At 39.1% G+C, this 18,689-nt stretch overlaps 1 protein-coding gene across 3 annotated transcripts in view; it reads left to right on the top strand.

The window, feature by feature from the left end:
* FYB1 (FYN binding protein 1) overlaps positions 1–18,689 on the top strand; it is a 67,405-nt gene that overhangs the window by 36,614 nt on the left and 12,102 nt on the right. Inside the window, exons 12-16 of one of the 3 annotated variants that reach the window (XM_034440779.3) lie at positions 458–595; positions 2,178–2,206; positions 3,236–3,305; positions 3,475–3,589; positions 7,823–7,985. In XM_034440779.3, the coding sequence (XP_034296670.2) occupies positions 458–595; positions 2,178–2,206; positions 3,236–3,305; positions 3,475–3,589; positions 7,823–7,985 (515 nt within the window). Of the gene's footprint in view, positions 1–457; positions 596–2,174; positions 2,207–3,235; positions 3,306–3,474; positions 3,590–7,822; positions 7,986–18,689 lie in introns of all 3 variants that reach the window. The other 2 variants (XM_034440778.3, XM_034440780.3) reach the window with 2 other exon arrangements.

The raw sequence follows: 18,689 nt of genomic DNA, 5'->3' as shown, positions 1-18,689 counted from the left end.
ATTATGGTGTATAACACTGTTAATGGTAATGCTTCCCATAGCAAAGATAATTAAGGTATGCTAACCATATTATTAAACACATGTATTCAGATGTATTTGTGTGCATGCACAATAGGCACCCTTCATTAGTTTATGGTAGGAAATATATTTGTACAGAGGGCAACCTTTTGATTTACCTCTGGGCAGGGCTGCCTAAAGTGCTAACTTGAAATAAATGTTTTTCATATTCACCAACTTTAAGATTGTATGGATTTCAACACCCAGAACTCCACAGAGAGAATTCTAGGTGTTAAAATTCATACATCTTAAAATTGCCAAAGTTGAAAAACACTGCTCTAAATAATCTACAAGTAGCTCCTTGTATACATATTTCAATTATTCAATTAACCATTAGGCCAAAATTGCTAACATTTTTTTTAATATTCTACTATGTAATAATTGTGTGCATACTTCAAAGATCTGTGTCTCAGGATGAAGAGAAGAGTGACACCTGGTCCAAGGGGCTTTTGAAGATTTTAAAGGGAAAAGATTACCAAAAGAAAAGTATGCGAGAGGCAGCATCCAAAGTCAATGTGACAGAAGATGAAAATTCCTTGTAAGAGACTGCTGTGAAAAGTAACACACGCAAAGCTCACTAAAGCTAACAATACCACGGATTCATTGATGATTGTGCTCTACTAACCACTTCTCACAGCAGCCTAATAAGCCACAAATCAAACATGCATGATAACTCAAGCTATGGAAATACCACTTGACTATCAAAAGCTGGGCCTTTCTGTCTGTGACTTGATATCTTTTAACTATCATGGTTGTATGTTAGGCGAAGCGGTTTTACTATGAAGCAAGGAGAGATGAATAACAGTGTTGGAAGGGACCTTATAGGTCATCTAGTCCAACCCCTTGCTCTAGCAGGAGACCCTACATCATTTCTGACAAGTGACCATCCAGGCTTTTCTTAAAAGCCTCCAGTGGATGAAGCACCCACAACTTCTGAGGGCAAGCTGTTCCATTGGTTGATTGTTCTCACTGTCAGAAAATTTCTCCTTATTTTTTTTTTAATTTGATTTATATGCCGCCCTTCTCCGGAGACTTACAATGCGTTAAGCAATAGCCTTCATACTTTTGTATATTTATACAAAGTCAGCTTATTGCCCCCACAAACTGGGTCCTCAATTTATCTACCTTAGAAAGGATGGAAGGCTGAGTCAACCTTGAGCCTGGTGAGATTCGAACTTGCAGTAATTGCAGACAGCTGGTGTTAATCACAATGCTATCAGCCTGCTGAGCCACCAGCATATCTATTTCTAGATATGAATCTCTCCTTGATCAGTTTCCATTGATATTTCCTTTTCTGGCCTTTGGGTGCTTTGGAAAATAGTTTGTCCCCCTCCCCTCTGTGACAGTCCCTCAAATATTAGAATATTGCCATCATGTCACCCCTGGTCTTCTCTTCACTAGACTAGCCATGCCCAGTTCTTGCAACTGCTCTTCATATGTTTTAGCCTCCAGGCCCCAAATCATTTAGATGGCTTCTATTGAGAACAGGTTCAGGGTACCAATCTGGGTAGCAGAATTAGAAGCAGGCAGACCTGACCTACTAGAATAAAAATTATTGGCCTTGCATAGCTCTAATAACTCACATTAGCTGGGTTTGACCAGGGAAACATGCTGGTAGAGTGACTCCTAGTGGAACAATGACAGTGTGAATTTCACAGGATTCCATTGTTAAATAGGAAGCATTCATCAGCATGCTCCTCCTTTAATTATATTGCTTTAATAGCAACAGCAACAATAATATATTGCATTTATGTAATACTTTGGGACTTCCAATTATTTCAGGCTAAGGTATTAATTTCAGAGTGGTATAATAGCTTTAGAAATAGAAGTCTAATTATAGCCAAGAAACAAAGCTGAGAAAAGTTCACGTTGGATATAGGTAGAGGTTCTTGCTATTATAATATTTATAGATTTGTTATTTAATTATATAAAGCAAGGGTGGATATTTTATATTTCTTGATGTTGAACCTACCAACCTTAGTCTGCAGGTTGAATGACAAAAATTCAAGATACTTGCTTTATACTTTTGTATTTAGCCACATATGATTTAAAGTTGAGATAATACCAATCCTTCCATTTTATATATTAATTAAGGTTGTTTCTAAATTTATTTCTAGAAGAAGTCCTTCAGCAAAACAAACAGGGAAGGGTAAGTCATTGGATGAAATTCTTTGACTATGGCTGAATTGAATTACAACTACTATATCTTCAATGCAGAAATCTGGATAACCATGAGATGGCAGCAAAGAGATCTTTAAAAAATGTAGGCTTTTGCTGCCATCTCATGGTTGTGGCCTTTTGCCACCTGAATATAGTATCTTCAACTTAGTATTTCTCAAACTGCTTGAGTTTTTACTTCAGCTTTCCTTTGCTTTACAGACCTATGAAGTTTGATGCAAGGATTAATCACAGTTTTACTTTTTTTTTTATCATCGTTGTAACTGTGAAGGCCACTAAATGAGGCAGCCACTAAACAAAGCCTATTTGTAACATATTTTAATGTTATATGTAGTTTGAGTTCAGAGACTGTCGAAAGAGATATTTTGGGATATCTGCAGTGACAAGCATAATACTCCTTAGGCAACAAATACTGACAAGCAGCTTTGCCTGTTTTAAGATTCCAACTCAATGAGATTAATAGCATTTTAGTAACACAGTTTAACAGCAAATACAGGACATAATCCAATCCAGAAATATGTATATACATAAGCCAGTAGTGCCCTGAAATCATTAGCTAAGTCTTACTTAACTCGGTCAGAAGATTTCTTGACTGTTCAACACCTCAACCTATGTTCTGTTAATATAAGAAAGTTCACATAATAGCCATGTTTATATTTGTCATGGCATATCATAACACACAAATTCACTGTTACAACATATTACTCAATGTACTTGGCCAGGTTTACCTGACAAATGTCATGGTAACTTTTGCCTTGTCTAAGCTTTATTTGAATGGCTAAACAATCCAGGAAACAAAAATTGGTTTATTTTTAAACTGCAAAGTTAAGCGTAAAGCACAATTTTAAGATAACATAAAGATAATGTCTTGGTTTAAAGTATGGCTTTTGTCTAAAATTGAAATCCTAATTTACTATTTTTGTCCAAATTTATCACCAAACTATATGTATAAGCATAACCAATTATAATTATCTTTTTTTTTTCTTCAAATCTATCTTAGATTCTGGAGACAGTGATGTTTACGATGATGTTGAATCCACTGACTTCCCTCCCCCACCAAAAGAAATTAGGCAAGTTAAAATAAATTCAAAAGTTTGTTCGTTTGTTTTCTTTTGTACAGAGTGGGGGCTGATTGACTTGTTGTATAAACAAGTAAAAATAATTTGCAGTTGCACCTAATATACCAATGTAATGCACTGATGGGGTTTTTCTTCCTTTTGTCCTAATGTATTGTTTTAGCCTCGGGAAAAATATAATATCTTTGAACTTTGGGAGGGGCAGATCTGATGAACGTGATTCACAGAAGTTTAAGAAGATTGACAAAGAAGAGAAAGATTTTCGGAAAAAATTCAAAGTAAGTATTTGTTTGATTGCGTGTAAACATCAATATGTTAAATAGAACATGTAAGCCATCTTAAACATATCAATGCAACATCTGATCATTATATAATTTCCCAGCTTCACAAAAGCCCATAAATACTGACAAGGGGTTCAGTTTCAACAAGATGCTGATGTTTCCTAACTATGCATTATAATCCCATACCTAAAACTGGTGAAATGGTAAAAGTGTTGACCCAGTGCTTGGAAATTGTCAGGGCTTGAAAGGGGAAGAACAGGCTTAGACTGAATCAGTTGTGGGTTTCAAATCCCGTCGCTATTGGTTCGCTTGTGGGTGCGCGGATGCTCGTCCTCATGCACAGAGATGTCTGGGCGGATGGGCGGAGCCTCCTGCCGCTACTGATCACCTGATCCAGTAGCAACCCACCACTGGACTGAATCCCTCCAAGGTTTATTTATTTATTTATTTATTATTCATATTTCTATGCCGCCCACTCTCCAAGGACTCTGAGCGGCTTACACCAAAGACAGTATACTAGATAACATATTGCCCCCAACAATCTGGGTCCTTATTTTACCCACCTCAGAAGGATGGAAGGTTGAGTCAACCTTGAGCCAATGAGATTTGATCTGCTGATCTGCTGAACTAGCAGTCAGCTGAAGTAGCTGAAGTAGCTGCAGTACTGCACTCTAACCACTGCGCCACCTCGGCTCTTACACCGAGGTTCCAGGGAATTCCAGGGAAAATTTATGTTTGTCTCTGAAAAGAGATGGTATGCAATTTGATAAGATCAGCAGGTGGTAGTTGTGCCCAGGAAGATTTTTGAATAGTGACATTTTCTTTTTGCAGCAATAGCAACAATTCTGAATGAGGAAGCCCTGTTCAGTCACCTATGCCTTACAGTAGTTACTCTGCTTGGAATATTGTAATGTGCTGTACAAGGGGAAGTTGTTAGAAAGGATTTGGAAGTTACAGTTGATACAAAACGCAGAGGCTCGGGGATTGACAGGTGTACCCCAAACTAGTGACTCCACTGCTTAAGGAGTTGCATTGGTTGCAAATTGGCTTCTCGCTAGGATTTAAGATGCTGTGTCACCTTTAAGGTCCTACATGGCTTCAGACGGAGTGAGCTGCATAGAGTTAGGTTTGATAGATAAATATGTTTGACAAATAAAATATCTCAGGAAGTGATTTCTGTATTTATCTGCCACTGCAAATCAAAATGAATTGGATTGATTCTCTCCAAATCCTTTCTATACAAAAATGCCATTTGTGTTATGCAAACCTAGCTGTTATGGCTCACACATGACAGTGAATATTTCACATGACCCATAATATTGGGTCTCTCATTTTCTCTCTCGCAAGTTATAATAATCTTTTTGTAATTTATTCTAATCTAATCATCAAAATCATAAATCAGAAGTAATTTTTTACTCAAAAAGTCCATTTTCACTAAACTGAGTGGAGTTCATTTTCTGATAGTAATAGCTAGTTAGTTAGACGCTTTAAAATCTTAATTCATAAAAGCGCACCAAAAAGCATTTCAAAAAGCTGCCTTGGAGAATAATTAGTCTTCTTTCGTTCCCCTGGGAAAAATGTGAAAGTAGTCTATTTCCCCATTGAAAACACTCTTAGCAAAGCATTTTGTGGGTCTGATAGCGAGAGGAAGTCATTCAGTAGTCTCAAGGGAGTGTTCAAGTTTTGATCCAGAGGAAATGCAAATCTCTGAAGAACACGATGTGTTGTTTGGTTTGAAATTCTCTGTGAATCAAAAAAATTTAAAAAGGATGCAACTTTGTAGGGTGTTACTGCACTATGTGTTTCCTTGCTCACCTATCCACTGCAGCTGCTCTTCTGAATTTGTAAAACTCAGTTCACATAGGACTGGATTACATGACTGATTAATTTAAAAAGTCCTCTGATAAATCAGACTAAAGACTAACTAGCTTAGTTTCTTTTTCCACCTTGGTGAAACAAAAAAAACCTCTGAGAGGAGGAGGAGGAGGGTATTAGGAACTTTCCACTCATGTTCCTTAATGACTGGTCTAGAAACTTAAACTGCATCTCATATTGGAAGTAAAATACTACCATCCTGACTACTAGTTTGAAAAAACTTTATTCTCCCAGTTTCTGTCTATGTTGTGGCCCGCCAGCAGCCAGCGGAGCTGGTGACAGATTCAGACAGTGAGGAGGTTGGGGAGGAACATAGGCCAGTCCTGGAGTCTGGAGAAGGCTCTGATGAGTGCTCTGCGTCGGAGGCAGAGATGGGGCCAGGACTGTCTGACAGTTGTCAGCTGCCTTCGGAGTCGGACATCAGTGGGGCAGAAGAACAGCTGGAGCCTGTTCCCAGCTCTGTGCATGCACAGAGCTGCCAGGAGAAGGGAACAGCTAAGGAACAAGGGTCAACTCAGGAGTAAAGCCATAGGTGGACTGTAAATGGCCCCTCCCATAGGGAATAAAGAGGAGCAAAAGGGGAGGGGAGTTTGCAGGAGACAATTAGTTCGCTTAATTGGTTCGTGACTCTCAGAGACTTCTTGCCAAGTTTTGAAGATAGCGGCCTGGCAGCTCTCCAAGCCAGATAAGGTCTGTGACTGCAAATTCTCCCTTGAAAGACTTTGCTGGATGGAAATGATAGGAATTCACAGTAACTTAATAAAAATGGGGTTTTGTCGAGACAAGGAGTCTGCTTCATGCTCTTGGGAAGCCTAGGTCAGAACAGTCTAGGCCTCTTTTAAGGCCATCTTACATCATCATCATCATCATCATCACCATCATCATCATTATTATTATTATTATTATTATTATTATTATTATTATTATTATTAATATTTCTATGCCGCCCACTCTCTGAGGACTCTGGGCAGCTCACACCAAAGACAGTATACTAAATAGCATATTGCCCCCAACAATCTGGGTCCGCATTTTACCCATTTTACATGGTGGATGTCATCATGTCACATTGCATACTTCATAGATTAATTATACTCTGTAAAGAAAAAAAAAAGTCTTTGCCTATCCTAAATCTCCTGGATGACCCCTAGAAGTTCATTCATATTCCTTTTCTCACACTATGTATATCGTGGATATGTTCTTCAGTTATGGTCTCCTTTTGTGATCCCTCCCCCCAGGCTAAGAAACCCTCAAATTTGTATTGTTCTAAAATTCTGATTGTGCCAACACTGTAATGTATTTTTAGGGAGTATAATTGTACATAGGAAAGACCTTGGGAGACTGGGCAAAGAGACACTGCCAAGGGAATGATCAAGTAAGAGTCAGCATAGCCCACAACCCTCATAGTGATTGGAACAAGAAGCTCAGAAGAGACTCTCCCTAGTTTCTTGGGCTGTAAATCAGGCAGACTAGGGGTTAAGGGAGAATTCTACTTTCAGACTTGAAAGATTCTACCAATTAAACTTTACAATAAAGTAGAATTACAGTAGCTCATCTAGTTGTGATTCCTATCTGCTTTACCCCGTGAATCTGACATGTTCAGTATACTCTGTAGCAGGGGTGGAATTCAGCCGGTTTGGACCACATTAATTTTAACCTGGTTCAGCGAACCGGTTGTTCCAAGGACTGGCTGACCCCGCCCATCCCACCCCACCCCTCCCAGGAGTCTCCACACGGCCCATTCTGGATGCCAGGAAGTGCAGGGCACGCACAAAGGCTCTGGGAGGGCGGAAAATGGGCCTACTGGAAGTCTGGAAATGGCCCTGTTTCCAGCCTCTTGAGGGCCTCCGCTGCCCGGGGGAGGCCATTTTCTCCCTCCTGGAGACTCCAGGAAAGCCTCTGGAGCCTGGGGAATTTCCGTCCCATTTCCAGCCTCTGGAGGGCGTGCAAAACAAACCCATTGTTACAACAGGTGAATCCGACCTCTGCTCTGTAGCCTTAGGAGTGGGATGGAGAAGCAACAGATGGGCCACTGACTTACTGCCCAACTGGAATAGTGTTCTGATATAGATCCTATCCAGTCCCTTGCCTGGATCATCAGGCGAGAAGAATAGTTAAACAAAGATCACTCACTATCTAATCAAATCGTCTTGTACTGTATGCTTTGAGAGGTACAGTATACTCTGTAGCAGAGGTGAGATTCAACCGGTTCAGGTTTGAGAGGGAAAATCAAATGAATTTCAGGTAATAGCCTAATCTTCTCACAAGATTACATTTATTCAACTGTATCAAAGCCCAAAGTATAATTTCAATTGATGTTTAATATTTATTTATGAATAATTCATTTTATTTCCACAGTATGAAGGTGATATTCGAGTTCTGTATACTACTGCTATATCTAAAGCACCAACCCCAAAGAAAAGAGGTTCCAAAGATTTGCAAGTCAAGCCAGGAGAACTGGTTGAGGTTATTCAAGATGTGGATGATACTAAAGTGCTTTGTAGGAATGAAGAAGGAAAATGTAAGTACTAATACAGAATGGAAGAAAATAAGTTATGAAAAGCAGAAGTGGTCATTGTGCCCATCCAAATATTGTTGAATTCCAACTTCCATCAGCCCTAATGCCAAACATAAGAAATGATGGGATTCATAATCCAATAACAGTTAAAGGACAATGAAAGGATCTTTGTACATTCAAGATCACTATGGGCCATACAGGTATTACTAGCAATAGCTCGAACGATTTTCAGATTACCGAATTTTTCGGAGTATAAGTCACATCAGAGTATAAGACGCAACTTAGTTTTTGGGAAGGAAAATAAGAAAAAAGCTGATTGGCAGGTGGATCAGCCTCCCGGAATACCCCCCAATCAGCTGTTCCCAGGGGTGAATTTTAGCAATAGATTCCTTGGTTGTGAGCTCTGTGCCTTGCCTTTTTTGGCTTTTTTTTTCTGCCTCTGAAATTTCTGAAACTCTGTTTCAGAAAAAACTTTTTTTTTTCTGCCTCTGAAAGCCTCCAAAACAGAGCTTCAGAAAAAAAGCCCCTGAAGCTCTGTTTGGGGGCTTCTTTTCTGAAGCTCTGATGCTTTTTTCAGCCTCTGAAACCTCCATTTGAGAAGCCGGGCAGGGCTACATTCGGAGTATAAGACGCACCCAGATTTTCACCCTCTTTTTTGGGGGGGAAAGGTGCATCTTATACTCCAAAAAATACAGTAATTATAGAACATAATTATTTTGAACACTGCTGAATATTTTCATTTAATAAATAATATCTCCTTACAAAGCTCCTATTGCTGTTTTTACATTGAGACTAATCTATGGATGGTTAAAATAAACCCCTCCTTTCTAAAAGGAAAAATTGGTTTCAGAGAATATTCATCTATATCTGGAGGGAAGGGTTGGGTTCGCATGTCACACTAAGACACAGCTTGTTTAACCAGGTCTTGTTCATTAAACTCCAGTTGGAGAGTTTTATTATAACTATAAGCCAAGCTTTATAAACTATATGGATTCAGTGCCCAAGGCCAAGCCAAACATATCCCATTATTCACTTAGCCGGATTCATGAATCTAGAATATTTATGTGGTTCTTAGCCACAAATTTGGAGAATTGCTAGGTTCTTGGCCAGCACCAGCCTGGATACAATTTTGAATGCTGTGCTAGCAGTAGTAGCTGTTTTGTGTTGGTAAAAAGGATTGGCCTGTGTATGTGTGTGCACATTCCTCTGAGCCGAATGCTACAGTTTGCAAAGCCAGTTATAAGAGAAAGTAGATTTATTTAAAGCAATTGTCAAAGTGTGACCGATGGTACTTTTACAATGGGGTATCTGTGTGACTTTAAGCAGAATATTTGCTTGACAGAAACTTTTTTTTTGTTTCCATTACTATGTACGAGTAGAAGATTTACAGGAATAAGGAAAAAATAGAACTACTGTATTTACAGTAGTGTGTTCAAACTTCCCAGTACAAAGTTTCTTCCTCCTTTCTGTCTCTCTAAAGGCTCTAACTTTATCTACCTCTTTCCCAGAGCTATTTGCTAGTGACCGCCCATTCCACTGCTTAATTACCAACTCCTTCAGCTCTTCCCAGTTTGGGGCTTCCTCCAGGTCCCCACATGTCCCTCTGCAGCCAACCATCTCTCTCTATCCCCATTGGACTTAGGCAGGGGGGGTATTCACTTACCTTCGCTACCGGTTCGCAAATGGGAGCGTGCACAGGGCCTTCCGCACATGCGCAGAGCGTCAAAAATGGGACATGATGACATCCGGGCAGGTGGGGCGGAGCCTCCCTTAGCCATCGCTACCAGTTCGCCGGAAGCGGATAGAACTGGCTGAATACCATCACTGGTCTTAGGGTTTGGTAAAACACATCCCTTTGTCCAGGTCTTGGCTTCTCTTTTCCCAACCCCCTCTCTCTCTGGGGCAGGAAATTGGCCAGAACTCTCCCAGTGATGTCTCATTCCAGCCACCAAATTCCCATATGGTCTCTCCAAAGATTCTCGCTATATCGTGATGCCTGAAAACAACCTAGCTTCAAACATGACAATGCATTCCTCCACAACTAAGAAGATCAGGTCTTTAGACTCCCACACTTTCAACACTAAGCTTGGCCAATCAAAATTCTACCTCCACCTGGCTCATAAGAGTCCTGGTTAGCAGTAAGGCAGCTCATCTGTTCCCATGATAGCACAGCTCCATCTTAAAGCCATACCTAAACTTCTCCCCATCTTTCTTTCTTTCCTTCCTTCCTTCTTTCTTTCTTTCTTTCTCTCTTTCTCTCTTTCTTTTTCTTTCTTTCTCTTTTTCTCTCTTTCTCTCTCTCCCCTTCTTTCTCTTTCTTTCTTTCTCTCTCTCTCCTTTCTTTCTTTCTTCCTTTCTTTCTTTCTTTCTTTCTTTCTTTCCTTGCACCAGCCTGCCCAAAAACTCCATATTCCACAGCCAATAAGGAAGAGAGATTCTTGCTGCTCTCTGAGCTTGGGGGGGGGGTTGGTTTTTTTTTTTTTTTTTTTTTTTTTTGCAAATGCAAAAAATAGAAGTAGGTAATATCATCAGTTCTAGTATGGAATGGGGGTTTGCTCTCAGTTTATATTCTAGTGCAGAGGTGTCAAACTCGTCCTGGTGGTGTCACGTGATGTATCGGGACTTTTTTCCCCTTTGCTAAACCAGGTGTGGGAGTGGCCAGCGTGTGACACATCCAGCCTGCGTGCTGGGAGTTTGACAGCCCTGTTCTAGTAGCTTGCCCTGTCAGTGTTGGTGGGGGTAGTCTTGGAGATTCTTTGGTTGGGCTGTTTACTGTTAGATTGTTTGGCAGTTCCTTGATTGGGGCTTACTTTTGTTGTTGTTTACTTTTGGATTGTTGGTCTGATGTTAATCAGGGTGTTGATAGTTGGTGGGGACACGTTTTGGTCTTTTTGTTCCAATTTTGGTTTGTTGATTGTCTCTTTTGCATAGTATGTAGATGTTGTTTATTTCTATGTGTCTAGATTTCATGCATTCATGCTTTGGAACAAAGGCAGAAGGAAGACCCTGAGATTAGCAATCTCAAAAGACAAAAGATTGGATAAAGTGAAAGACAAGGGGATTCTGAGTGAATGCCTAACTCTCTGTCTACACCCCAACACAGTGGTGGGTTCCACCCGGTTCCGCCGAGCCGGTAGCAGGGACAATATGACATCACCAAACCAATGATGCAGGCGACCCTGCATCATTTTTAAGAGCCAAGGTGGTGCAGTGCTTAGAGTGCAGTACTGCAGGCTACTTCAGCTGACTGCTAGCTGCAGTTCAGCAGTTCAAATCTCACCAGGCTCAAGGTTGACTCAGCCTTCCATCCTTCCGAGGTGGGTAAAATGAGGATCCAGATTGTTGGGGGCAATAGGCTGACTCTGTAAACCACTTAGAGAGGGCTGTAAAAGCACTATGAAGCGATATATAAGTCTAAGTGCTAGTGCTATTGCTATTCTGGATAAAGGGCTGTCCAGTCTTTTCATAAAGACCTGCAGTGATGGAGCACCCACAATATCTGGAATATTGTGCTGCTTGGGTAATATCAAGGATTTAAAAATCAATAAACATACTTGAGCAATGTTAATGAATGCACTCAGGGGAAATCTCCAAAACTCTGACTTGTTCTAGTAAAAGGGGGAAAAAATGAGGCTGAACAAAGTTAGATGCATAAAGGTTTACTGATAGTTCTGAATGAATGAAGCCTCTAAGGGGAAAACAAGGCAGGTTTGGCTTTCGATTGTCTGGAACGCTCTTCTTATCCCTTCCTTCTAACACACAAAAATCAAATCTTGATATTGTACATCTGTAACAACATTATAGATTAATCTTGTATGAAATAGAATGATTCTAAGCATGATTTTTAAAAGGTACCTTAGGGATCCTTATGAGTTGCAAGTCCTATCTCTGTATAAAACATCTTTACTGAAAGATTAGGCATTTTGCTACTTCTCATTTCTATATGGGGATCGGGGCAGTGGTGGGTTTCAAAATTTTTTACTACCGGTTCTGTGGGTGTGGATTGGTGGGCGTGGATTGGTGGGCGTGGCATGGCTTTGTGGGTGTGGCTTTGTGGGCATGGCAGGGGAAGGTTGCTGCAAAATCCACATTTCCTCCCGATCAGCTGGGACTTGGGAGGCAGAGAATAGATGGGGGCGGGGCGAGTCAGAATTTTTACTACCGGTTCTCCGAACTACTCAAAATTTCTGCTACCGGTTCTCCAGAACTGGTCTGAACCTGCTGAAACCCACCTCTGGATGGGGGAAGTGATAGCATAATAAATAATAGGGCAACTTTTTCTACATTTGGGTCCTCTTGAACAAGTAAATTATGAGTCCAAATTCCCCAACACAACCTCCAGAATTCTGGGAGTTGCTATCCAACCCACCTGGAGAGTCAAAGGTTGACACCAGCAGCAGAAAGAATAACCTTGATGAACAGGAAGAAGAGTCACTATCAAAACAACAATCAAATTTAAAAAAAAACTGAGTTGGGCCAGATCTATAACCAGAGTAAGTGTCTCAGACCGCACTCCTCTAGTTCTCATGAAGATAAAGGGAGCGAGGAGGGAAGTGCATTCAGACTTTCAAGGTTCTGCTACAATAGAAGTAGAATTAGCATGCATGTCTTTACCTTGAAGGTCTGACAAAGGTTTGGTAAATCTTTCATAGCAGGGGTCTCCAAGCTTGGCAACTTTAAGACTTGTGGACTTCAACTCCCAGAATTCCTCAGCCAGCAAAGTTGGCTGAGAAAGTCTGAGATTTGAAGTCCACAAGTCTTAAAATTGCCAAACTTGGAGACCCCTCTGTTTCATAGGAATGTTACATTTTAGTCTTTGTTAGTTTGCCATCTTTGTGATATCGTGGCTCATTCATAACAGTTTTCTCTTTCTACATCTTATCACCCTTCCGATGCACCAAGATTTCTGTCAGATGTAAATGCCTTATTCTCCAATGTGTAAATAATGTATATATGGAACATCAGAGGTTAACTTATTCTTTGGACTTTAATGTATTCATAACTTACCACTCCCATTCCTAGCTCCACCCCTTGTATATATAAGGAGCCACCCTCACCATTCTCGTCTCTTCTACCTTGAATATTCAGTGAATATAGAATGCCTATCATAATTAAAAAGAAATATATTTAAAGCTCTAACTCCTATTATCTTTATTGAGTCTGATCCTGAAAATATTGCAACAAGCTGGTAGCAGAGGATGGTTAATTGACTCAATAAGTAATTAAAAATGTCCAAGAAAGATAGGCCCAACACCAGGGCCTACAGCAAAGAAATAGAAACTGATCAAGAGATGATCAACGAATCCACCAATGCGATTTCGAGAGAATCCGAAGAATACACCACTGAAGAAGAAGAACTAATGAGTGAAAATAATGACCAGAAAGAAATCGAAATAGAAAATAACGAACTCAGGTCAGAGATATTAAAGGTACTAAAAAGCCAAAAGAATGATGAAAGTCTCATCGCGGACCTCCAGGAGATGCTGAAGAACAGCGGAGCAGCGAGAGAGAAAAACGTCATTAAAGAAAAACCCAAAGATCAAAAAATCGTAAGTGAGATGACTACTGAGAAAATAGTTGTTAAAAAGAAAAGATGTGATCCCGCGCGAAATTTTGAATGGCAGCCATCTTGGTTTCAACGAACTTCAAAAGAGAATGGAGCAGAGCCAATCAAAACGCTCAGTTCAAAATTTCTGGCGCGAAAAACACTATCAGACGAAGAAAGTGAGAAAGAAGTCTCAAACTCTTCAGATGATCCAAAATCAGAAAGTGAAGACGATTTAACAAAATCTCAAGTAAAATCAGCAATGAAAACGCTTTTTGCTGCTTTTGGGCCAAGACTGAAAATTACCAAGACATCTACGAAGAAGCAAGAAATCAAACCGGCGACTCAAGACCTGCACGCTCCCATCCTGACTTCGAAAGCGACGACGCCCGAGCCCAGAGAGCCATGCCGATTTCGCCCTAAACCACAGACAAAATCGAATACCAACGCACACAAAAAGAAGAAAAGAACCGTCACCACCACCAGAACCCCAAAAACCGAGCCAGAGACCGACTCATCTGAGGAGGAGCGGATCGAGAGAGCTGAAAGGGAGAGAACCTTCCACGACGCCACCAAAGAAGAAATGAACAACGCGCATGTGCGAAACTACGTAGACGACCCAGAAGGACTTGAACTGGCCAGAGAACCGCGCAGACTCATTGCAAGCATCCCAATGCCGTTCTGTAATTTCCTGCACTTGAGAGATCACGGACTGCCCCAGGTTGTAAGTAATGGACAGAATAATGTAGGTAACTTACCCAGTGACTTCCCAAAACTTAGAATTGATGGCATTAATTTACAAGAGTGGTATCAACAGCTTCAGGTTATTTTCATGAAAGAAAATTTACTATTCTTTATAACTAGCCCTCCAAGAAGACCTTGGACTTTAAAAATAGATTGTTTACATCATAGAGCATTTTTCATAATAATATCTAGCGTGTCTCCTGCAATGTATCATAGCATCAAACCAAACCTAACTGTATCAGAAATAATTCAATGCATGTTTAATCTATTTCACAGCGATAGCGTAGCTACAACCACAAGAATGTCTAAGGATTTCTTTTCCTCTAGAGTAAAACCAGGGGTTTCTATAAGTGAGCATTTGATAAATCTAAACAAAATAAGAGCTGAGCTACAATTGAGGGGGGAAGTGATTTCAGATCAAACAATGAAAAGTGTCATTATCAATTCACTTGATCCATCATGGGATAGCTTTATGTCACACTTAGATACCATTAATTTGGGATATTTATCCATAGAAAGTCTATCTAACAAATTGATAGCAGAAGACAATTCAAGAAAAAACCGATCCAGTAACCAAACAGACCACAAACCTTTTAGGAAAGTAGTCTTTCAAGATAAACATAATGAGGCCTTTAGATGCTACAATTGTGGATCCAGGGAACATAGTAGAAGAGACTGCCCCAAAGTCTCAAGAGAGAGACATAGACCAGAATATAGGAGCAAATATAATTACAGACAATCTTCCACAGATAGACACAAATATAGAAGCCCACCAAATTACAAAGAAGGTAGAGGGGGTAGAGAAAATTCAAAAGAGAGGAAATCTGGGTCACTGAATGGGCTAAATAAACAAGACAGCACCAGAACACAGCAGGATGAGAATAACAATTGGCTTATTGATTCTGGTGCAACAAATCACACCACCAACAACAAAAGTATATTATCTTCATTTATAGAAGATAAGTTTGTGATAAAGGTAGCTAATCAAGAAAAGGTTCAAGTACTAGGCAAAGGAAATGTGACCTTGCCTGGTCTAGGGAAAATAGAGGGGGTATTATTAATCCCAGAAATACCTCACAACATACTAAGTGCCATAAAATTAAGCAGAGAATCTGATATCAATATAGTTTTCTCAAAGGGGAAAGCAACTATAGAAAAGAACAAAACAAATGTAGGTACTGTAATGATAAAAGGAGGTCTACCCTATCTGATAACTAAAGAAAGATGTTTACATAACATTGATTCAAATATGGAAGATTGTATTGAAGCAGATGATGAAAATGTCAGTAACAGTGACAATGATGAGTGTAGAATAACTCATGATCACAAAAACACATACAAGGAAAAGAAACCAAAAATAGGTAAACCAATTCATGATGAGTGTGCTCACATCTTACACAGGAAGTTAGGACATGCAAGCTTTCCTGTAGTACAAAAAATGACTGAACACGCAGAAGGTGTCAAAATAAAAAATTGTGAAAATTATTTGGAATGCTCAGTATGTAAGTCCACCAAACTAAAAACCAGTCCCAGACCAAAAAAATCTAACAGATCAACTAACAATATTTTTGATTTGGTACATATGGACTTAGTTGGTCCATTAAGTCCCTCAATTACCTATAGAAAACGTTACTTCCTAACAATAGTGGATGACTACAGCCGATATGGTTTTGTTTACACATTAAAGCACAAGGATGAAACATTTCAGAAATTTAAGGAATTCTACAAACGTATAGAAACACAACATAATATCAGAATAAAGCAAATTATGACAGATAGGGGATGTGAGTTCATGTCTAAAGAATTCTCCCAATGGTTAAAGGATAGAGGAATGTTACATTTCACGTCCAATCCTTTTTCTGCATTTCAAAATGGAGTTGCAGAGAGGAAAAATTCCACACTACAAACCATGATTAGGTGCACATTAGAGGATGCTGGTTTAGGCAAACAATTTTGGTCAGAGGCATTACATTATTCGAATTACACTCAAAATAGAACCTGGTCCAGTATTGTGAATAAGACACCATATGAGGTGATGTACAATAGAAAACCCAAATTATCACACATGCACATATTTGGAGTCACTGCAGACGTACACATACCTAAACAATTGAGGAGAAAGGGAGAAAACGTATCCAGGAGATTAAGATTCATGGGATACGAAACTGGAACCAAAGGGTACAGATTTATTGATAGTAATAACAAATTTATAGTATCCAGAACAGCTGTGTTCCATGAACAGGCCAATTGGTCAAAATTGCACCTTAATGAAATATTTCCTAATAAATGTAAAGATACGATATCTTGCGAGGAAGGAACAACAGAAAATCAAAATATTAACAAAAGTAAGAACAAAACCAAAACTTGGACTAATAGTCAGCATAAAATAAAGACAGACACATTAACAAAAAAGGAAGCTAGATATTTGCATGATAACCATAGCAAGCCTGAAAGAACTATTAGAAACAATAGAAACCAAATACCAAATAAATACAAAGATTACATAATGCATATGAATGGAGAACAAATAACACCTAATACATATGAAGAAGTATTGAAACTTCCACATGAAGAAAGAGAAAAATGGGAACTAGCTATGGAAAAAGAGATGGAAAGTTTACAAGGATTAAATGTATTCACACCTGCGATCGCACCTAAAGATAAAACAATTATAGGTACCAGGTGGATTTATAAAATTAAGAACTTAGAAGGAGGCAATACCTTATACAAGGCTAGACTAGTTGCACAAGGCTATGCACAAAAATATCCAGAAGACTATACTGATACATATTCACCCACAGTGAGAACAGAGAGTGTCAAAACAGCCCTTGTAGTAGCATCTGCACTCAATCTGGACGTATTCCAATATGACATACAGACCGCATACTTACATGCAAAATTAGATAAGGAAATATATGTAAGAGCACCACACAGTCAATACACTAATAAGAACGAAATTTGGTTATTAAATAAAAGTCTGTACGGATTAAAGCAATCCGGCAAAAGATGGTACGATTGCTTGGTAAAAGTACTTAAGACCATGGATTTCAACGCCACCACTGCTGATAACTGTTTCTTTGTAAAAAAGAGTAATGATCATATTGAATTTGTATTAATTTACGTGGACGATATTTTATACATTGGAAAGCATAAAGAGAGCAGGGAAATCTTTGTAAATAAGTTAAATGAACACTTCTCACTGAAATCTCTGGGTAAAGTGAATAAATACCTAGGTGTGCAAATTAACAAAACTAAAAGGGGATTCAAACTTACACAGAAAGATAAAATCATCGAACTCCTAAACAAATGTAACTTAAATAATGCTAAAACCTGTGACACCCCTATGCAAACTGATTTTCTTAGAAACACTGATGAATCTTCCCCTGAGTTTAAAGACAACACATTTTACAGATCAGTTATAGGTTCACTCCTTTATATATCTAATTGGACTAGGCCAGATATTGCATTACCTCTCAATCTATTGTCAAGATATGTTAGTAAACCAACCTTGTATCATTGGGAAGCTGTCAAAAGAATTCTAAGATATCTGAAGGGTACATTAGATTTTTGTTTAATGTTGGAACCCAATAATGACAGAGAACCAAAAATTACTTGTTATGCTGATGCAGATTGGGCTGGTGATACATCATGCAGAAAGAGTACTTCTGGTTATGTTTTTCTATTGAATGATTGTCCAGTTTACTGGTATACTGGTAAACAAGAACTAGTAGCCACTTCTACTACAGAAGCGGAATATGTTTGTTTGTCCAAAGCTGCAAATAACCTTGTATGGTTCAATGATCTGATCACTGATGTTTGGAAGAAACCCACCTTACCATTTATTATGCATGAAGACAATAAAGCGGCCATTGAAATATCCAGATCCGATGCAATTGGACAAAGGTCCAGGCATATTGATATAAAGTTTAAGCATGTGAGACAACTGTCTCAAGACGGATTCATTAAAGCAATACATTGCGATACTTCTGAACAATTAGCTGACATATTAACAAAACCCTTACCTTCTAAACAACACAAATATTTAACTTCTAAATTATATGTATTATATTGTCCTGAATCAGAATGTAATTGGTGTTGTGTAACGAACCGGCATTTAGAGGGGGATTTGTCAGATGTAAATGCCTTATTCTCCAATGTGTAAATAATGTATATATGGAACATCAGAGGTTAACTTATTCTTTGGACTTTAATGTATTCATAACTTACCACTCCCATTCCTAGCTCCACCCCTTGTATATATAAGGAGCCACCCTCACCATTCTCGTCTCTTCTACCTTGAATATTCAGTGAATATAGAATGCCTATCATAATTAAAAAGAAATATATTTAAAGCTCTAACTCCTATTATCTTTATTGAGTCTGATCCTGAAAATATTGCAACAATTTCAATTCCTAAA

Source organism: Pantherophis guttatus, chromosome 2, assembly GCF_059756535.1.
Source record: "Pantherophis guttatus breed Tessera chromosome 2, ASM5975653v1, whole genome shotgun sequence".
Lineage (NCBI taxonomy): Eukaryota > Metazoa > Chordata > Lepidosauria > Squamata > Colubridae > Pantherophis > Pantherophis guttatus.
The sequence above is the reverse complement of the archived record's forward strand: the minus strand, read 5'-3'. Positions and strand labels throughout refer to the sequence as shown.